Below are 22,570 nucleotides of genomic sequence, written 5' to 3'. Positions count from 1 at the left end.
TATATGTTCTTCTCTTGAGTTAATTTCTATGGTGTTGTGGAAAGAGCTCCGGATCTGAAGCAGAAAAGGCGAAAAAGAAGAAGATTTTTATTTTTCAATCCGGAGAAGATATTTGTGATTATCAAATATGTTTTTCGGACGTTTCCTCTTTGTTTCAGTTGTTGGACTGATTTGCTTAGGAAGGTTTGGATATGGAGCCACTCTACTTCCTCCTGATGAAGGTATGAGATTCTGATTCCTTTAATATTGCTAGTGTTTGTGTCTGGTTATATGGTTATGCATGGATATAAATTTCTCACAAGGTTTGAAACACTTCAAGACTCCAGGTTCCTGTGGATACATCCTTTGCTAGTCGAGCTTAGGATACCATTTTCTAAGAGATTTTGTTGAATAATAAATGATTAAATAACACCATCCCTAATAACCATACAAGGGCAACCCTAAAGAGGGGTACACATGTTCCATGTTTAAGTCCCCAACCCAAAAAATGATAGAGGGGCCACACGTGAGCGTAGTGCTCGAGTATAAATGATTAAATAACACCAACTCTAACAGCTTAAGCTTTTTGGAGAAATTGGTTGTTCAATTGGTATTAAAAATCAACATGACAGGCCAACCCAAAAGAGGTGTCACATGTGCCACACGGCCAACCCAAAATAAAGAGGGGCCACAAATGAGGAGGAGTGTTGGAGAATAAATAATTAAATAACATCATCACTAATCTTTTGGAGTAATTGGTAGTTTCACAGATATTACATGAATTATTTGGCTGTATTTTATTTGCCCAAGATCCATAAGATTTTACTTCTTAGATAAGAGTACTTTTTTTTAGGGCTGCTAGCAAATCGGGATTTCTTTTGGTAGATAAACACAGTATCCCATGTTGAGAAACAAAGGGAGTGGGAATCCCAAAAAAAATAAAAAAATCTAACTAACTAACAAACAAACTAGTGAATCGGCCCTTTTCACTTCGTCTTTATTTTCAGCATGGGATCCCGCTTTAGAAGTGTTTTCTATTTTAGAATTATGTAAAAGAAAACAGGGGCGTGGCTACAATCAAGCGATTCTAACATACAATTATGTGTATTTTTTATCCTTGGATGGGAGCCGTTGATTATACATACGTCCGTTTTCAGTAACAAAAGTCAAAAGGGCAGTGATCACCCTCCCCCCCCCCCCCCCCCCCCAATGGATGAGATCCCCCCTTGACGTTTTCCGTTAAGTTTCAAAGGTAAAGGAAACGTTAAAAGTGGTGAATTTATCCTCGTGCAGTGAACCACTCTCACGAAAAATGTTACGGGGAGGGGGGGGATGGGATGTTTGTAAAAAATACATGTTATTTGAAGTTACAATAGCATGATTGATTTGACTTTCGGGCCATAGGAGATCCAAAGTGAAGAGTACCAGATGAATGGTTCAGATCAGTCAAAGATGGGATGTTTGTAAAAAATACATGTTATTTGAAGTTACAATAGCATGATTGATTTGACTTTCGGGCCATAGGAGATCCAAAGTGAAGAGTACCAGATGAATGGTTCAGATCAGTCAAAGATGAGACCTACTTTCACATAGTGGGGCATGCTGAAAATAGGCATAAATTTTACGCCCTCCGTTTCTTTCGACGTAAAATTTGTTTTATGTTCATTTTTAACACCATAAAACAAATTTTACTTCCATTTTTACGTCGAAAGAAACAGAGCCTAAAGAACAAGAGCCATATAATGTTAGTGATTTTGGATTTTTAAAATCATGAATTAGTGTTTTGGAAAATATTTTATAAAAGCGTTTGGGAAAAAGAAAATATTTTCTTGGAAAGATTTGCTTTTACAAAAGAATGTAGAAGTGTAGTTGAAAAGATAGTCTTGTACCGGATGAGAGAAAAGAAAGAGAAGGGCTTATAAAGCACTACACTTTTCTATTACTTGTTTGATTGCACATTGGGTTGAACCCATGGTTGGACCCGCGGGACTGTGCAAGGCACCGTTCGCACACGCGCACGCGCACTCGCGCGCGGCGTGGGCAATGGGCTATAGGGCGCATAGTGGCGCTTTATTGGCGCTTTTTAGGCGCACTTTGCACGTACGCAACGTCGCGAGGAGCGATTGGAGCCTTTAATTTTTCCAGATTTGATCTGCACCGTTGGATCAAGATGAAGGTGAACCGGTTGGATGGGTGGGTCAAATGGTTCGTAGGCCCATAATGCCGACCGGTTGGGTTGGGCTTCGGTTCGGGCCTAATGGTTGGCCCAACGGGCCCATAACTCCAATGGTCAAAGGGTGTGATCAAATGGGTTGTGTCCCTTCCCCCAACGGTCAGGTGCCAAGGGGGTGCGATCCACACCATAGATGGTTGATCTAACGATGACTGGGTTTGAGAGAGGTTTTACTCAAACCAACAGTCACATCTAGGATCGATCAGGACCGTTCAATATCAATGGGTGCGATCTAACGGTCAGATTTCAAACATTCTGGAAAGGTGACCTGTAGAGGTGTTTTTCACACTGAAAAGATACCAGGTGGTCTACAAAATATGCAGAATTTGGTCATTTCATATAGAAAACGAATTGGAAATTCTGATAGACTTTACACTCTCTTCTACACTTCTACAAAATCCCCAAGTATTTCTACATACTGTTTTTCTTTTGTTTACTATTCTATATACTGTTTTTCTACAGAAACATTATCTAGAAATTTCTCTAAGGCTAGAACTTTCGGAAGGGCATTTCGGGTTTGATTCCGCTAGTGCTACGCGTCATCAAACATTAGTAGGGCTTCCCTACTAGGCTTCATTGTATCTTGGAGGCAATTCGCGAATCCCCTTTGCACACTACTAGTAGGGGCGAATCTTGTCTTAAGGAAAGTGATATCACGCCTTGAAGCAACAAGTTTCTGTTTTCTATCAACAACAGTACCCTCAATTTCTCAACAATATTAAGACAAGATCTTCTACTGTTGTTTCAATGGCACTTTATTCAGTTCGTCAAATGACCCAAGACTTTGTCAAACTTGAACGTTTCGACAAAGAAAATTTCAAGCGCAGGCAGAAGAAGCTGCACTTCATTTTGACATCACTCAAAGTGATCCGGGTTCTCACTACTCTAAAACCGGCAGCAAATGAAAATGAAACTTTGGCGGAGGCTCGTGCAAGGATGAAGTAGGAACATGATGATTACATTTGCAAATGGCACATCCTAAATGCTATGTCAGATACACTATTTGACATATATCAAGGCATAGAATCAGCAAGTGAAATCTGGAATGCACTTGAAGCCAAATACTTGGCGGAAGATGCCAGTAGCAAGAAATTCACTGTGAGTCAATTTTTAAATTTTAAAATGGTAGATGATGAGTCTGTTATTGATCAATTACATGAAATACAACATGCAATTAGTCAAATTCATTTGCAAGGCATCCTTCTTGATGATTCCTTCATTGTCCCTTCAATTATTGACAAACTTCCACAAACTTGGAAAGACTTTAGAAAAAATCTAAAACACAAGAAAGATGAAATGTCTATTGAAGACTTGGCTCAATGCCCCAGGATTGAGGAAGAGTCAAGAATCAGAGACAAGAAAGAAAATGAAACTGTATCCTCTAAGATTCATTTGGTGGAAAATGTCAAGAATTCGAACCAACAAGGAAAAGGCAATTGGAAGAGAAACAAACACCCTGAAAAGAAGACTAATAAGAATAAGAAAAGAAAGAGTGCTTGTTTCAACTGTGGCAAACCAGGCCATTACAAGAGTGAGTGCCGACTTCTTAAGGATAAGAAGTCGAGTGCACCAACAGACAAAGAAAAGTTTGTCACCATGATTTCAGAGGCAAATATGCTTGAAGATGGCAATGATTGGTGGATTGACTCTGGTGCGACGATGCATGTCTGTAAAGACAGGAACCTGTTTTCAACTTATGAAACAGTTGAAGATGGAAGCTTGTTATACATGGGAAATTCGTCGACAGCAGAAGTCAAAGGGAAGGGCAAGGTAGAACTTGAGTTCACATCCGGCAAGCGACTCACTCTAACCGATGTCTACCATGTACCAGAAGTTAGAAAGAACTTAGTGTCTGGAAGCATTCTCAACAAGAATGGCTTCAAACTTGTATTTGAATCTGACAAGTTCATTCTTTCTAAGGGGGGTACTTTTGTTAGGAAGGGATATATGTATGAAGGGATGTTCAAACTTAATATCAATAAATTGAATGTCTTTGCTTATGTTTTGGATTCTTCTTTATCTTTATGGCATAATCGTTTAGGACATGTAAATACTAGAAAAATGAATGATATGGTTAAGTTAACCTTAATTCTTAAATATGAAAATAACTTAGTAGATAGATGTAAAACATGCATGCAAACCAAGATAATCACTAAGTCATTTCCTAAAGTAGATAGAACTTCTAACTTGTTAGATTTAATTCATAGTGATGTATGTGACATACATAGTGTTCCCACAAAGGGAGGTAAAAAGTACTTTGTTACATTTATTGATGATTATTCTAAGTACTGCTATGTTTATCTACTTAGTCATAAATATGAGGTTTTAGAAAAATTTAAGATTTATAAAACTGAAGTCGAAAACCAATGTATAACAAGCATTAAATGTCTCAGATCAGATAACGGTGGTAAATATCACTTTCCTCATTTCTATGAATCAGTAGGCATAGTCCATGAAACTTCTGCCCCTTATACACCACAACAAAATGGTGTAGCAGAAAGGAAGAATATGACACTTACTGAAATGATTAATGCTATGCTTGTTAATTCTGGTTTAAATAAGAGTTTTTTGGGTGAAGCCTTACTTACGGCTTGTCACATTTTGAATAGGGTACCTAGTAAGAAATCTAATATAACCCCTTATGAATTGTGAAAGAAAAGAAAATCAAACTTAAGGTAACTTAAGTTTGGGGTTGTAGATCTATAGTTAAAGTCCCTAAACCTAAGTTAAGGAAATTAGGTGAAAAGGGTATTGAGTGTATCTTTTTGGGATATGCTAGTCACAGTAAGGCCTATAGGTTCTTAGTTATAGAACCTAATGATTTCATAGATGTCAATACCATAATTGAGTCTAGAGATGCCTTTTTCTATGAATATAGGTTCACTTCAATTCCTAAAGAAATTGAACCTACAACTTCTGTAGATCATCCTTTAGAATCACAAACAGAAGTTGGTGAACCTAGTGTACAACCTAGTAAAATAAGAAGAAGTTCAAGAGATAGAAGGGATAGGAGTTTTGGCCCTGACTTTGTAACCTACCTGGTAGAAGGGACAAGAGAAAAACTTCAAGGTTCTGTCTTGTTAAACTTAAGCATAGAAAGTGACCATCAAAGCTATGGAGAAGCCATAAAGTCACAAGATACTACTTTTTGGAAAGAAGCAATTAATGACGAAATGGATTCTATCATGGGTAATAAGACTTGGATTTTGGTTGATCTACCACCTGGGTCTAAACCTATAAGATGTAAATAGATCTTCAAGAAGAAGATCAAAGTAGATGGGACCATAGAAAATTTTAAGGCAAGGTTAGTTGCCAAAGGGTTTACTCAAAAACCCGGTATTGATTACTTTGACACATATGCACCTGTTGCTAGGATTTCTACCATTAGAGTGTTGATTTCCCTTGCTTCCATATACAAACTTAACATTCACCAGATGGATGTTAAAACCGCATTCTTAAATGGTGAACTTGATGAAGAAGTGTATATGGAACAACCTAAGGGATTTATTCTGCCAGGCCAAGAGCATAAAGTATGTAAGCTTATCAAATCTTTGTATGGGCTTAAGCAAGCCCCTAAACAATGGCATGAAAGATTTGATAAAGTCTTAGTGTCAAATGGTTATAAGGTACATCAGTCAGATAAATGTATATACAGTAAATTTAAGGATGGCAAAGGTGTTGTTATTTGTTTATATGTTGATGACATGTTAATTTTTAGTACTGATATTGAAAGCATTCAAAGTACTAAATTATTTCTTTCTCAAAACTTTGATATGAAAGATATGGGTGAAGGTGATGTGATTTTGGGTATTAGAATCATAAGACAGGATAATGGTCTTATTCTAACACAATCACAGTATATTGAGAAAGTTCTCAAAAAGTTTAACCATTTTGAATGTTCACCCATTTCAACACCTTTTGACCTAAATATAAAGTTGTATCTTAATACTGGCAGGACTATTTCTCAACTAGGGTATGCTAGTGTTATTGGTAGTCTTATGTATGCTATGGCTTATACTAGGCCAGACATAGCATTTGCTGTAGGTAAACTTAGTAGGTTTACCAGTAATCCTAGTTTTTCTCATTTGAATGCAGTCTATAGAGTTTTAAAATATTTAAAGAAAACTATAGACTATGGTTTATGTTATAGTGGGTATCCAACTGTAATAGAATGATATACTGATGCTAGTTGGATAACTGAGCGTATAGACCATTTATCAACCAGTTGGTGGATTTTCATCGTTGGTGGGGGAGCAGTCTCCTGGGCCTCTAAGAAACAGACATGCATAACAACTTCAACTATGGAAGCAGAGTTTATAGCTCTGGCAGCATGCTGTAAAGAGGCGGAATGGCTTCGCAATTTGTTATTGGAAATTCCGTTATGGTCTAAACCAATGCCATCGATTTATGTCCATTGTGATAGTCAGGCCACACTATCAATGGCATATAATCATGTTTATAATGGTAAGTCCAGACATATAGGACTTAGACATAGTACTATAAGAGAGTTACTTACTAATGGAGTAGTAACTATTAATTTTGTGAGATCGAGCCAAAACTTGGCCGATCCATTCACTAAAGCTCTTGCAAGAGATCTGGTGTGTAAAACATAATTAGGGATGGGGTTAAAGCCATTAACCAATAGTCACCAATGATGGAACCTCAACTCAACACTTGAATAAACATCAAGTCTTGAGTTCAATGAGTCCAAATACATCATATGGAGTGATTGCAAGCACTATAATCTGTATTATTTGCCATCGCAAGGTAAAGTGCTTGGTACCTGTAATGTTTAAAAGGAGAAGGCTGAGTATTTAAACTCTTAATAAGCTTATAACATAATGTTGGAGTGTTTTAGTTACATGGGCACTCTTGATAAGCCTACCTATGTGAGTGTGGGAGTGGTGCCGCTTCCTATGAGACCTGGCTAGTCTCTAGAGCGCTCATGAAACCAAGATATAGACACAAGGCCAGTACATGTGTCGGTTTTAAAAATTGCCCAAAGAAGTGAAATCTTGTGTGTGAGACGTATCCGGTTAACCAAATAGAATAGCTAGTTCAAAGATACGTCTACTATGCAATTCTGGTTAACTTTGATGTGTCCTCACTAAGTGAAGGTTCAAATCGAGAGATACCTTCATCTATGCATAAGATTTCCAAGCCTGATGAGAAAATTTTATTTGATTTTGAAAATGGTGGGGGATTGTTAGTGATTTTGGATTTTCAAAATCATGAATTAGTGTTTTGGAAAATGTTTTATAAATAGCGTTTGGGAAAAGGAAAATACTTTCTTGGAAAGATTTGCTTTTACAAAAGGATGTAGAAGTGTAGTTGAAAAGATAGTCCCGTACCAGATGAGAGAAAAGAAAGAGAAGGGCTTATAAAGCACTACACTTTTCTATTACTTGTTTGATTGCACATTGGGTTGAACCCATGGTTGGACCCGCGGGACGGTGCAACGCACCGTTCGCACACGCGCACGCGCGCGCGGCGTGGGCAATGGGTTATAGGGCGCATAGTGGCGCTTTTTAGGCGCACTTTGCACGTATGTAACGTCGCGAGGAGCGATTGGAGCCTTTAATTTTTCCAGATTTGATCTGCACCGTTGGATCAAGATGAAGGTGGACCGGTTGTATGGGTGGGTCAAATGGTTCGTAGGCCCATAAAGCCGACCGGTTGGGTTGGGCTTCGGTTCGGGCCTAATGGTTGGCCCAACGGGCCCATAACTCCAACGGTCAAAGGGTGTGATCAAATGGGTTGTGTCCCTTCCCCCAACGGTCAAGTGCCAAGGGAGTGCGATCCACACCATAGATGGTTGATCTAACGATGACTGGGTTTGAGAGAGGTTTTACTCAAACCAACAGTCACATCTAGGATCGATCAGGACCGTTCAATATCAATGGGTGCGATCTAACGGTCAGATTTCAAACATTCTGGAAACGTGACCTGTAGAGGTGTTTTTCACACTGAAAAGACACCAGGTGGTCTACAAAATGTGCAGAATTCGGTTATTTCATATAGAAAAACGAATTGGAAATTCTGATAGACTTTACACTCTCTTCTACACTCCTACAAAATCCCCAAGTATTTCTACATACTGTTTTTCTTTTGTTTACTATTCTAGATACTGTTTTTCTGCTGAAACATTATTTAGAAATTTCTCTAAGGCTTGAACTTTCAGAAGGGCATTTCGGGTTTGATTCCGCTAGTGCTACGCGTCATCAAACATTAGTAGGTCTTCCATACTAGGCTTCATTGTATCTTGGAGGCAATTCGCGGATCCCCTTTGCACACTATTAGTGGGGGCGAATCTTGTCTTAAGGAAAGTGATATCAAGCCTTGAAGCAACAAGTTTCTGTTTTCTATCAACAACAGTACCCTCAATTTCTCAACATATAAAACCATATACTCAAATCCAGGTAAAGCTATAATAAATTAATGACATTCTCTGTTAAATATGATAAACAGTGGCCGCTCTTAAAGAAATAGGTAGGAAGTTGGGGAAAATGGATTGGGATTTCAGCGCAGACCCTTGTAGTGGAGAATCAGGGTGGGTTGTGGACACCAACAATAGCAACAGAACTGCAGTGGAATGTAATTGCAACAACACAGCAGTCTGTCATGTCGTAAACATGTACGTATACTTCCAACTACTGTTAAATTCTCTTTTCATTTGAAGGGATTTGCTAGGGTCCATCTCAAAAGGTTGCATGTGAGAGCAGACACATAGGCTTACTTTCCAACAGAATTTGTATTTATTCGTAAGGTGGCTGCTCTCTCATGTGAAGGACGTTATGTGAAATCCCTTTTGCGACGGACCCTAGCAAATCCCATAAGTAGGTTGTATAGGAATCCAACAGAGAGAGAAAGGCTACTGATATTTGCACTTCTATGTTTTAATAAGGGAAATGATAAATGCGCCCCTTTTCATCACTTGGGACACCCAGCTGCATTGTACGTGGCAATCAGGTGCGTTCACTCCTTGAAATGTGAAGTACATCAGCCCTTTGTAGTCATAGATACGATGGGTGTCCCAAGTACTGAAAAGGGGCGTATTTATCATTTCCCTTTAATAATTCCACAAACACAGCCTGTCTTTTCTTTTCTTAGTTGGCTTGTGAGGGATTTTGGGAACTATAACAACCTATGACACCTTTTTTTAATAATAAAAGACAAAATGAATTGGTGCAACAAAAAAACCTCAATCGAGAACACACGTGATGCATGAAGTTTGGCACGCTATGTGACTATATCCGTAGTCAAATGCAATCCGAGAGCTTCAATTATAGATACATATTATAATATTTATAGTTAGAGCCATATAAACCCTCTGATCTATAGAAGGTTAGGATCAACCCTCTAACATTCAGATCTATAGAGCTTTCACCATCGACAAAGACTATAATATTTATAGCTAGCGGCTATCCAAGAGCTAGGGAAGTGGGAGGAAAGAGATTTGCAAGGGCATGATTGAGATGAGGGTGCGGAGTGGCTAAAAGTATAAAAAAGCCGATCCTATTATTAGTAGAATTTTTTGTTTCCTATTTTTAGCCACTTCTTAATACTTGGAGAGACTAGTTTCCTGAGTCAGCAACTTCATCCGCCTTACGCCCTTTCTCGCCACTTGGAGACACCAATTTATCATGAAAAAAAAATTCCTGACTAGTGATGCCCTATATGAATTGTTAAGTCCTAATTCACAGGGCAATTGAACCCAAAGTCATTTGATTGTAGTTTGCACATTACTCAAAATGGAGTACATCTTTACTAATTGAAAAGGCATTTGAAAGTTCTTTCCCCAAAGATTTGGGCTAAAGAAATCAAATAAAGCCAGCTCGTGCATTTAAACACGACACCAAGGTTTTGAAAGGAATAATTATCCTCAGTCCACTGGCACTGGGGCTAGTCCAATCTACTCTTATCTATGACAATTGATATTAGCTCTTTTTTTTTTCCCTCGGGCCGGTCCATCTACTGTATTTATGACTACCATTTTACACTACAAACGGGTGGCCCAAGGAAGAAAATGTGGAGAATATATCATGTGAATTCGATGTTCAGCATAAGAGAGCGGTTTAGAAAAGTGTAACTTAAAGAGGAACGGCTTCTTTCAAAGCATCTCAGAGCTTGTAGAAATTGAAACTCCTTCTGGGACCATCTTTACGATTGGAAACCCAGTGCTTGTACAACCTGCAAAGATTTCAATCATACTACTGAAGGATGCCCCCAACACCCAACAAAGACATCGGCCCCATTGCAGAAGAAAAAAGAATGGGTTGAAAAAAAAAAAAATTTGAATCCTACAACTGAAGAAACATATCTGGCCCAGAGAGACAATATCTCTCAGGCTCCTTGTCGGATTGGTGATACCCTGGACAGAAGCCCTCGGAAAAACAAAGGTGCAAATACTCCTTCCGGGTCCAAAACCCTCCTAGCAGAAAATCCATTCAACATACTTCAGGACCTAGATTCGAAAGTCATCCAAGACAATGATAATCAAGAATCAGATGCAAAGACAGATGATGAAGAGAGTGAGGACACTCGAACAGACGACGACCCCGACTCTGAAGAGATTTCCTCCTTAGAATCTTCCTCAGAAAACGAGGACGATCCAACATCAACAAAAGATCCCAAGGAATCTCAAAAAAAAAAAAAAAAGGTATCCTGGGCGGATGAATGTAATCAAAGTCTACCTGATCTCAATCGAGCATGAGGGTATTAGTGAAGAAGAGAATCCAGAACTTGAGAAATCAAATGAATTAGGGCAGGAAATTCACAAGAAAAATTGGCCAAGACGCTCACTAGGAGCCCATCATACCCCTACCATATTAGTTGATTATATAATTCACAAGCATTTAGATCTCTTAGGTCACACATGTGTTCAGCGTTGATTCTTCCCCTTTAGCACGTTAGGGATGGTTCTGTGCTATTATTAATGTATCATCTTTCTCTTTATCTAAGAAATTGGTAGGGGTCTCCGTTAAACCCCAGCTTACCCAACAACAAAAAACAGCACCTCTGGAGCTTTGAAAGAGCTTAATAAGCGGTTTCTGTCCGTTTTGGATTGCAGATATCTCAACGGTCAAAATCTACAAGGAGTGCTTCCACCAGAACTGGTCAGGCTGCCCTTCCTCCAGATACTGTAAGACCTCTCTCTCACACTTACGCCCACAGCTCAAGTTAGATCATCCCAACATTACTTGCTTGAATTACGCCCAAAATGACCTCTTTGGTGGTCACAGTGATCTCAGTCGCAACTTCCTCAACGGCACTATACCTCCCCAATGGGGAACCATGCAACTTGTGAACGTGTAAGTTTTTTTTTTTTTTCACCCTTGCGAATAACTTTCAACTTTTCTAAAATTAACGAGAGAGAGAATGTCATTACAGCTCTCTACTCGGAAATCGCTTATCAGGACCCATCCCAAAAGAGCTTGGAAACATTACTACTCTCAGATCTTTGTACGTTTCATTTTCTTTCTATTTTATTGTCTCATTATTCTCTGCGAATTTCATATGGGTCTTTTTCCTGCTGTTATGATCACAAAGAATGTTGGATTTTCAGGAATCTGGAGGCCAATCGGTTTTCTGGATCTCTTCCACAAGAACTTGGGAAGCTGGTCAATATTGAGAGAATGTAAGATCTTGCAAACTTGAGGAGGGAACTCATTTCCCCCTCCCAAGAAATAAAAATTAAAAATTTTCATGACCCCTGCCATTAAGTAAGGCGAAGATGAGTGATTATTTATATATTCAAATGTTTGTGAAATCAAATATGATTATTTTTAGAAATATATAGTTGATGGCTTCCAAAGAGGTGTTCATGTCCAATTTACAAATAAGATTAAAATTAAGTAGTTTTATTCACAGATTAGGACCAATTTTGGTACCATCTAAAGAGGCCTTATGTACCGTGAATTCGTGACCATTCAGTGCTTGGTTTTTTGAACTACAGTCAAATCTGCTCAAACGAATTTACGGGAGAGTTGCCAGCTACGCTTGCTAATCTCATAAATCTGAAGGATTTGTAAGTTTTCTTGTTTTTCTATTTTTTTATTTGTCTTGTTCTACGGACATGAAATTCATCATCTTTCTTTTCCTTCTTTTTTTTTTCTTTTCTTTTGGCATAGTGCAGTAGGATAATGGATAACCGCTTTACTGGAAAGATACCTGATTTCATCCAGAACTGGACGCAGCTCGAAAAATTGTAACCATTCTGTTCTTTTGAATTTTGAGTTTCTTTTTTCTAGAGTAGTGTCTCTGAATTTTATTTCTTATTGTTTTTTTTTTTTTCAAATTTCATCCATGATAGAGCAATACAAGGAAGTGGTCTGCAGGGGCCTATTCCTTCTGGCATTTCCTTTTTGGAAAATTTATATGACCTGTGAGTAGAGACAACTGATATTTGCACCATTAATTGTTTCGTGTAGCAATTTTTGGTAATTAGTCTTTGTGGATTTTTTTTTGCAGGAGGATTGGTGACATAAATGGACCATCTTTGGGGTTTCCACCACTGAGTAAGATGACAGGCATGAGGACACTGTGAGTCGAATCAATGCTTGTCTTTGGTATGTTGTACAGAAGTTCATCTTTCTTCAGGGTTGTTGAAGTGCATGCACTTTATCCAATGTTACAGAATATTGAGGAATTGTAATCTTTCTGGAGCAATCCCTGACTATATTGGGACAATGACAAAACTGAAAACCTTGTAAGTTGATTCTTTTAGAGAAGGTAAAGATGTTCTTTACCTGATGTTGTCTTCTTATCTGCTTGCTTTAGTAGAGAGAATATGTTCATTAAACGTAGATTCATGTACCGATCCATTCCTTGAAGGCAGTCATTCTAGTGCCAAGAGAGCTGTTGTTATGCAACATGATCTTGAGTTAGAGTCCCTTGAATAACGTCTTACCAAATTAAGGAAGGAAATTTCATGTATTTTTCTCTTTCCTAAAACATCAAGTGGGAATAATGAATGATCAATTGGATTCCACAAACTGAGTCATACACATTGCTTATTTTTAACGTCCAGAAGCTCAAAAGTACGTACTTCTGGAGCCCAGGTAATCATGAACTTTAACAGTAGAGATGCAGCTAATAAAGTTGAAATGGTCCAAATGAAATCTCATGCAGAAAAATAAAAGTGTAGAGAAAAGATATACTCTTTTGCAAGAAATGCAGTTTATTATTACAACAGAGCTCTGGAAAACTAAACTGAATTAAACACAAGTGATGGATGCTTACTTATCGATTCTGTTTTATCCGTCGTTTCGTTTTTGCCAGTGGAACGGAACGCTTCGGCGTTTCGTTTCTGAAAAGACGCTACGAAAACTCTTTTTTTTTATAGTTAATTAAAAAAAATAAAAAATAAAAAATTCCTAAAAATTTAAACAAAAGGGTCATCCTATGCAATCCAATCCATAATAACATCAAGGTTGTAAAGATCTAATATTTACTTAAAGGAAAATCTTTGTCATCTGAAATGCCTGTACTAACCAGTGCCTGACTAGATGAACAAAAATTTAGAGACTAAATTATGATATTTTTTCGGCTGGACTTTTAGGATTTAATAATGTTTGGACATGATAGAATTTATGAATTTTTAAAATTAGAAAAATACCCCATCATTTGACAGTTATGATTTTGACCGACTTGAAATGACCGAAAATGCTGAATTTTGTACTAGACTGCGAAGTTGACTGTTTATCCTTTTAGATGTGGGTGCTAAAACTATTTTTAATAAATTCAAATGGAAGGCATTCCCCTATTTACATGTAAATCTTAAGTAAATGGACATTTACTTAAATGATTTTGCATGAAAATACCCAATTCTAAGAAGAGGCAAGAAGAAGAGAAGACAACTAATAAGAGCCAAGAAGAAGAGGAGAAAAAAAGCCAAAAGGTTGTTTTGGCCAAAACAAGGCATTTTGCCCTAACACCCCATTTCGGACGAAACAGGGTGAAACTGTATTTGGTGGTTTTCCTTTCTGAAATTCCGGAAGGGGAGGGGACGAAATGTTTCAACCAAAACGAAACGAAAATGATAACTATGGATGGATGCATTGGGGTAATGCCCCATTATAAACACAAGTGATGCTCCACTTAAACCAATAGGTCACCTTTATGAACCTGTGTGTGGGGGGGGCGCTTAATAAGCATTTGTCCAGGAGTGAGCTTTTGCTTAAAATGACTAATATACTGGGTGCTAGGGTTATAGTCATCATATACAGGTGAACAATAAGCTTCCAAGATCATGTATTCTAAGTCTATAAGATTCATTCTCTTAAAAGAAATCTAGTCTAATACTAAACTTGAGGATATTATCAATGGATTATTTATTCTAAATTGGTTAGCTTCATGTTGTTTCTTGGCGTATTATCTTGAGGAAGAATGGGAAGTAATCATTTATACCTTTCTGAGTTTTTATTGTGTAACAATTGAACCCTCAAAATTAGCATTCATTTAGTTCCTAGCAAGACATGGTCAGTTTAACCCTGATGTCTTGAGCTGGTTTTGTCATGCTCTTTTGTACATTTGTAGGTTTATTTTCTATTTTCTCAACATTTAGTCAACTACATTTGGCAAGCCTTGCGTAGACTCAACTTCCTAGCGTGTTGGTCTGTTATCATCTGTTTTAAATGCTGCTTTTATTTGTGTTTTCTTGACCTTTCCATGCTCATCATGAGTTAATCATAGTCACTATTTCTGGAAAGTGAGCCACAGAAGGACTCGTTTCTTCTCAACATGTGTTTTATGTTGCATAGATAAACCTAGTAGTGCTTATCAGTGTTTCAAGATACGGATGTGGACCAAAACATGGTCGAAGAAAATCCTAGTCGACTCGGCACGACGTGGTCGAGTAACTTGGTTGACACGGCTGAGTACTCAGGTTGATGCGGTCATAACTCGTGAGAGTCAAAGGAGTTTTTATGAACTCTATAGAGCAAAATGCGGATCGCGGCGGCAAAAGTAGAACATGACCAAAGAAAAAAGGGAGTCGACTTGGGGGAGTCCACAATGATGCGGGGGAGTTTTAAAACTATGGTGCTTTTTGATGCATCAATTTGGATGGAAATGTTTAGCGTCGGTGACTTATGTTCAATTATTTATGTTGCTAATATTTTGTTAGGTTTGTCTTGGAACGCTCTTACTGCAACATTGAAGTATATTTAGTATTAATTTCTACTATAAGAATTAACAGTTGATTATCAATAAATGACTTGAATGCCCTAGCAGACATTGTTTTGGGACAGAACCTTGTTCTTATCTAATCTTCCTTGTGTTTTTCTTGGCAGAGATCTTACCTTTAACAAGTTGACAGGAAATATTCCAAGCAACTTCGGAAACCTACAAAAATCTGATTTCATGTGAGTGGACTAATTTATCACAATAAATTTTCAAACTAGCTTATATGGAAACTATTATGGTGTTCTTTTTACACAAACTGCTCAATCACAGTAAATCATTGTGGCTTTTGATTAGGTATTTTACTAGCAACTTGCTGACTGGACCGGTACCAGACTGGATGCATAAAGGAGATAACATGTATGTTTCTCTCCATGCTTGTTATAATTTTTATGGTGATATATTAGTTCCCCATGCATGTAATATATTGTTTTTGTTAATCCATGTATCCTTTTTGCTTTAGTGACACTATGATTGTTGTCTTTGATTTGACTGAAGACCTAGGTTCTATTGATGGACTTCTTGATGAAAGCATTCAGAACCTATAAAGAATTGTTATAACAAGCAAACCAGAAACCATGCCGATTGGCTTGCCAATAAAATGTGTGGCTAATGGGAGAAAAATGGCTCCAATTAATTTTAAAATCTACTGTAAATATGATAATGAGATGGAAGTGTATTACTCATGAGAAATGGGATTCATGCAGAGTGATAGAACACCGTTCTATCAAACAAAAAATAAAGAAGAATATTGATAGATTGAGAGGAAAGAGAGAAGAAAGTGAGCTAATTCGAGGAAATTCAGGCCTCCAATGAGTTAATTCGAGGAAACTCGACCTCCAATGTGCCAAGCACTAAACGTGATTTTATTTCTTGCTCAAAAGGCCATACGGCATCTACATCTTATAGAAAATAAGGATAGCAAAATAGGAAATATAGATCAGGAGAATAGGAAATGAGAAAATAGAAATCTAGTGCAATATGGAAATCTTCTAAAAAAGGAAAGTGATCCTAACACAGAGGAATCCAAACTCATTTTTCCATTTATCAAAAGAACATAAGACGTTTCTACACAAGTCTTAATGACTAAAATAGCCCTACTTATGAGTTTCGACCAGCTCTAACACTTCCCCTTCAAGTTCGAGTTTTCCTTGCAACATGTTCAGTTATCTACCAAGTTGTGATGGTGGTTACAATAAGGTTCTTTGTGAAACGTCTGCAATTTGATCACAATTGGTTACAAAACTAGGATGAACTTCACCATTCCCAACCTTTTCATGGACAAAGTGATGGCCAATCTCAATGTGGAGATAGCTTGATGGCACTATGGTTGTCATGATAGAATGTGTCTAAGGTTGTCATGATAGAATGTGTCTACATGATCTCAAATTATGTTCCTGGAAGATATTTATCAATGAAATTCTATTGCAGTAGAGTCCATAGCTCCATATTTGGCCTCTGGACTAAATTTGACCGCTATCATTTGTCTCCTGCTGCTCTAAGAGATTATGTCACTATTATACAAACTTTGTGACTGATCTCCATGTTTCTGGATCTCCTTTCCAATCAACATCTAAAAAACCATACGCATCGGCTGTCTTATCATGATGCACTCTATAAAAAGTTGTGGTCCAGTGTGTCTCTGACATAACTCACGATCTATTTGACTGTCAATAACTACTCTTAGATCATGTAGATGTCAACAAACGTAATAATCTACATAGGTTATGCGATACCTAGTGAAGGTAAGATATTGAAGGGCTCCTACAATACTATGATAATTGTGTGAATCTCTCACCTTGCTGCTTTTCTTTCCACTAATCTTGTTGTTATACACTATAGGAATGGTGTGACTGGCTTGCAGTTCATCATGCGAATCCGTTCAGGAGATCTGCATTGTATTTTTTATGTGATCATAATCCTTCTTTGGTTCTCCTATATCATTCTTGTCAAAGGCCTCTTTCAAATTGTCCTGTAGTCCCTGGGTGTCAAAGTTGTAACTACTTGTGATTGTAATATCATACACATATACGTAGACCAACACCATGCCTGACTTAGCTTGCTTAATATATAAAGATCTATCACATTTGCTTCACCCATATTCACTATTGCTAGAGCGCATTCTTGCGGGGCGGGACAACTTGACTGAAGATGTTTACATGAAGCAGCCCATTGGTTTTGTTGATCCATCCAATCCTCATTTTGTCTTCAAACTCCACAAGTCATTATATGGGCTTAAACAAGTATCACGGTCTTGGTATAGTCGTTTCAAGGACTTTCTTCTTGAGCTTGATTATCACAATAGTGCATCGAATCTTTCACTATTCTTTCTGCATTCTTCTATTGGTTCAGTCCTTCCCCTTGTTTTTGTTGACGATATTATAATTATTGGCAGTGATTCTCTTGGCATTGATCGTCTCATTAATACTTTATCTTCTCAATTTGATCTCAAAGATCTTGGTGCACTCAATTATTTTCTAGGAATGGAAGTTTCCCGCACCTCAAATTGTATCTGTCTAACCCGGCACAAGTTTGCATTGGACCTCTTGGAATGTATTGATATGCTTTGTGCTAAGCCCCCCTCAGCTTCCCAGCTCTTAGCTGGCCAAAACTATGCAAATCTGTTGGTACAATATTTAGTAATGCTATCCACTATCGCAGCATTGTCGGTGCCCTCCAATATCTTTCACTTACACGGTTTGACATCATAGCCCTATGCAGTCGATTTCAAGTATATTTATGACCCAGCACAAGTTTGCATTGGACCTCTTGGAATGTATTGATAGGCTTGGTGCTAAGCCCCCCTTAGCACCCCAGCTCTTAGCTGGCCAAAACTATGCAAATTTGTTGGTACAATAGTTACTAATGCTATTCACTATCGCAGCATTGTCGGTGCCCTCCAATATCTTACACTTACACGGTTTGACATCATAGCCCTATGCAGTCGATTTCAACTATATTTATGCAAGCTCCTACGACTACCCATCTAGAGGCCGTTAAACTTATTCGTCATTTATATTAAAGGCATCATCTCTGCTGGATTCAACATCTCCGTGATCTTTACATTTTTCTCCGCAAACCTTCAAACCTCCATTGCTACTTTGCGATGATATAAGTGCCGCATATCTCATGGCCAACCCGATTCTACATGTGAAGGTGAAACACTTTTAAGCCGACTATCATTTTGTTCGGGAAAGGTTTGCACTTTGGGTTCATTTTATTTCGACATCCGAACAACTAGCAGAGTCATTTACCAAAGGTCTGCCTTCTCACGGTTTTTGTTATTGCAATCCAAACTCAACGTCATTGCTACCCCGCTGTGGTTGAGGGAGGTTCATAAGGGATAATTCACCACATACAGCCACATGGTGTTTCCCATGCGATAAGATGAAAGTATCAAGTCGTTGACGTCTCTTCATGCAAACAGGCGTCAAGGGGTTATTATCTTGTATCTTGGTTTTTAGTTTTTGTACTTATTTCTTCCACCAGTCACATTTTTTATCTTTCTAACAGTTATGTGGGGTTGATGCTATCATCCCACTTGTAATATCTTCTTTAAATAGAGAATGCCAAATGGTGAAAGTTACCTCACCACTTCGAATTATACTGTGCTACAGCATAGTACATATGGTGAAATATAACTGGACCCAAGTATCCTACATAAGAAATGAGGTGAACAAAATAATATTTCCAGGTTATTGCCACACTTATTGCTAATACATTATTGTTAATTTAACCTACAGCCATTGTAATTTATTTTCAATTATAACCTATATATCTGTTTGCCACTGGCTACACAAACCTTCATGCACGATGAAGCTTACCAACATCGAAGATTGAATTATCCGTCAAACATTGAATATTTTATTGCAATTTACTTTAGAGGAAGAAAACATATAATAGTGAAAATGTTTTTTTACGTAACTTTGGTTCCTTTGACCTAATTTTATGCACTCTATTTAATTTTTGGATGGGGTGATATGACTTAAGAGACTTGAAACAAAACTTAAGGGACCATATAACTACTTATTGGAACAAGATACTTGTTAATGGTATGAAATATGGAATAAAACGTTTAGAAGCTTCAATGATGAAATTCAACAATATGGTGGGTGTTTCTTCTGGAGTATAGAACTATTTTATTTTTTCCTTTCAAGAATTGATGGTTCATATTGCAAATCATGCAGCGATCTTTCATACAATAATTTTACATGGAGAAGCACTGGATTATCTGATTGTCAACAAGGGAATGTGTAAGATAAGTTTTGTTTTTCAATAAACTTTCCAGCTTTATCTCTCTCTCTCTCTCTCTCTCTCTCTCTCTCTATATATATATATATATATATATATATATATATATATATATTGTATTACTGAAACTTTCAGTGTATCTACAGCAACTTGTTTGAAAGCTCTTCTGCGGGGAGCACTACGTAAGCATCTAAACCCCTTATTGTGAAATCTCAGTATAATTTGTATTATTTGGAGTAATAGAACATGTACTTAGTATAATGTTATAATTCTGACATGTTCTTGACCGCATATTGATGGTGTAGAAGTGGAGTTTTTCATTGCTCAAAGAACTTTCCTTGTCAACATTGTAAGCATGCTGCTCTGGAATTGGAACATGATGTAGTACTTTGTAGTTTTCTTTTTGATCCACAGACCTTTCTTTGGGTTTGTATTCTTTGATATTTCTTTCAAAGTGTGCAATTAGCATCATACACCTATAAAAGTGTGGGAACGGGTCTGAACTAATAAAGAAGAGCAGAACCATAGCTACCCCCCCCCCCCCCCCCCCCCCCCCCCGCACACACACACACACGTTTCATAACCCAACACAAGACACACACATCACAGTTACCGTGTTACACACACAAATATGGAACTAACAATAACCCTGCCACATGGGAAACAAAAGATGGCATGTTTCTAAAATTTGAGGGAAATGCAATTTAAAATAGCAAAAGTATGCTCTGAACTATTAAATAAAAGAAAAACCATGCATACACACAACACCCTCCCCACCCACCAACGCGCACGCGCGCACACTGTATAATTTTTCCACTCATTTGGAGTGTCTCTTCTATTAATATAAGATATTCCTGCGGGATCAAGTCTGTTCAAATTAGAGATTTTCAATATTAAGTTATTAAAATATGGGATTTGCTGGGGACCATCACAGAAGGCATTTAGCGGGCGGGCTGTTGCATGAGAGAAAAGCCACCTCAGATGAATTAAATGAATAAGACAAAATCTGAGCCCATGTGGCTGCTCTCTCATGCAACAGCCCGCCCACGAAATGCCTTCTGCGATGGTCCCTAGCAAATCCCTAAAATATTGTAGACCTTATATTTAAATTAAATATACCTAGAAATTAGAAAAGAAAGTAAACATTAATAAAGAGAGGGTAAACTTTTGTGAAGTCCTGCATCTGATTTGTCTAGTATGAGAGCCTGATTGAAACAATTAGATTTTTCAGTTTCGCTTATTTATTTATTGTTAATATGGAGTTTGATCTCATTGTGGCAGTTTATTATTCTTTGCATATAAATTGTGGTGGAGATGAGGTGATCGACAGGAATGCCACATATGAGAAAGATGACCACATAGGTGCTGCTTCAGAATTTGTTTTAAGTATAAAAAATAATTGGGCATTTAGTAGCACTGGGCAGTTCCTGGACAATGGCAAGGATAATGACATTTACACAACAACAGCTAAATCCGGACTCAATATTTCTAATCCAGAATTGTACAGTACAGCACGCCTTTCTCCACTCTCCCTGACTTATTACGGATTTTGTTTGCTAAATGGGAATTACATTGTGAAACTCCACTTTGCGGAGATAATCTTCACGGACGACAAAACATTTAGCAGCCTCGGGAAGCGTATATTTGATGTTTATATTCAGGTAGCTAATCACATTAAAAAACAACATTTTTTTATGTTATGGTTGCAAATTCAGAAATGCTGAGATGTGTGTTGTGCAGGGAAAACTAGTACTTAAGGATTTCAATATTAAAGATGAAGCTGGTGGTTCTAATAAGGCAGTTGTGAAGAGTTTTACTGCAAATGTGAGTAGTAACTCTTTGGAGATCCGCTTCTATTGGGGTGGAAAAGGAACAACAAGCATCCCTGAGAGAGGGAACTATGGTCCTCTCATATCAGCTATTTCGGTGGATCCTGGTATGTAGCATGTTTTGTGTCAGCATCTTTTTCTTATTATTGTTTATCGTTTAGTCAAATCAATGAATAAAGACTAACTCGACTAATACGAGTCTTATATATTCTGTTTACATTAAATCCTTCTTATTTGCTTGGAGGATGCTGATCTCGATCCACTCCATATAGAAGATCATGCAAATGATAAAAATATATATTGAAAGTTTTATATGATATTCTTTTATTTTTAATACTAGTGTTTTTTGGAAAAAGGTTAAATCTGGTTCTGCCTATTTAAATCCAATTAAGTTTGGACGGATTTGAGGTTCTTCTTTCCAATTGAATTTTCATCAACTTGATCATTAAATCATGTCTGATCCTAACATTTTTGGTACTATGTTCTTGGGTTAATCTTCTTGGTCAATTTTTCTTTCATTAATCACCTTAATAATGATTTTCTTTTTCTTCTTCAGACTTTCCACTACCGAAAGGCAAGAAGAAGATACATATCGGTATTATTGCTGGGATTGTTGCTCTATTATTGTGCATTGTGTTCTTGATTTTGGGTATCCTCTGGAGAAAAGGCTGCCTGAGAAGCGAAGTCACAAGGGACCAAAATGAAACTGAAATAAGTGTACTACGTTACAAAGTATTCTCTGGAGAAAACGCTGCCTGAGAAGCAAAGTCACAAGGGTGAGACTGAAACAAGTGTACTACATCACAACCACTAAAGAAGAAATCGTGCATTTGCTGGGAAGTTTTTTTTCTGGCAATTAGCTACCAGTGGCATTAGAAGGAGTCAATTTTCTTAGCAAGCTCTTGAATAACAATGCTTACCTTGATTCCTGATGGTGTCAAATCTTTTGTTTCATCTATATTAAGCTTATATCAGTATGTTAAGTACTTTGCTCTCCCCTGCGAATTATTGTATGATTTATGTTCACATATATGCATTAGCGTATGTAAAGTACTTTGTTCTCTCACGTGCACTATTTTATGGTTATGTTCACATA

General features: G+C 37.6%; 1 protein-coding gene across 4 annotated transcripts; it reads left to right on the top strand.

Moving 5' to 3' along the window:
- Window positions 1-22,570, top strand: LOC143890329 (putative LRR receptor-like serine/threonine-protein kinase At1g07650). 4 transcript variants are annotated; one of them, XM_077394975.1, is made up of 19 exons: window positions 1-221; window positions 8,681-8,846; window positions 11,283-11,354; window positions 11,455-11,523; window positions 11,603-11,674; window positions 11,778-11,849; window positions 12,168-12,239; window positions 12,348-12,419; window positions 12,525-12,596; window positions 12,683-12,754; window positions 12,849-12,920; window positions 15,505-15,576; window positions 15,692-15,754; window positions 19,582-19,647; window positions 19,792-19,827; window positions 19,954-19,994; window positions 20,927-21,306; window positions 21,386-21,581; window positions 22,031-22,570. In XM_077394975.1, exons 1-19 carry the CDS (start codon window positions 128-130, stop codon window positions 22,231-22,233), a joined length of 1,962 nt encoding a protein of 653 aa, XP_077251090.1. In that variant the 5' UTR covers window positions 1-127; the 3' UTR covers window positions 22,234-22,570. The 4 variants fall into 4 exon arrangements, with proteins under 4 accessions (XP_077251090.1, XP_077251091.1, XP_077251089.1 ...); XM_077394974.1 differs by having other exon boundaries at window positions 2-221; window positions 19,951-19,994; XM_077394976.1 differs by lacking the exon at window positions 12,525-12,596 and having other exon boundaries at window positions 19,951-19,994.

The sequence above is a fragment of the Tasmannia lanceolata genome, unplaced genomic scaffold (assembly GCF_043159265.1).
Source record: "Tasmannia lanceolata isolate RefF3 unplaced genomic scaffold, GAP_Taslan_0.1 ptg000013l, whole genome shotgun sequence".
Taxonomy (NCBI): domain Eukaryota; kingdom Viridiplantae; phylum Streptophyta; class Magnoliopsida; order Canellales; family Winteraceae; genus Tasmannia; species Tasmannia lanceolata.
Note: the sequence above shows the minus strand (reverse complement) of the source record. Positions and strands in the feature narration are given on the sequence as shown.

Excerpts from the sequence above, each read along its gene's own strand:
- LOC143890329 (XM_077394974.1), top strand. The coding sequence starts at position 128 with ATGTTTTTCGGACGTTTCCTCTTTGTTTCAGTTGTTGGACTGATTTGC. Across the intron at positions 11,524-11,602 it reads ACCATGCAACTTGTGAACGT|CTCTCTACTCGGAAATCGCT; the intron begins GTAAGTTTTTTT and ends ATGTCATTACAG. Across the intron at positions 12,420-12,524 it reads TGGACGCAGCTCGAAAAATT|AGCAATACAAGGAAGTGGTC; the intron begins GTAACCATTCTG and ends CATCCATGATAG.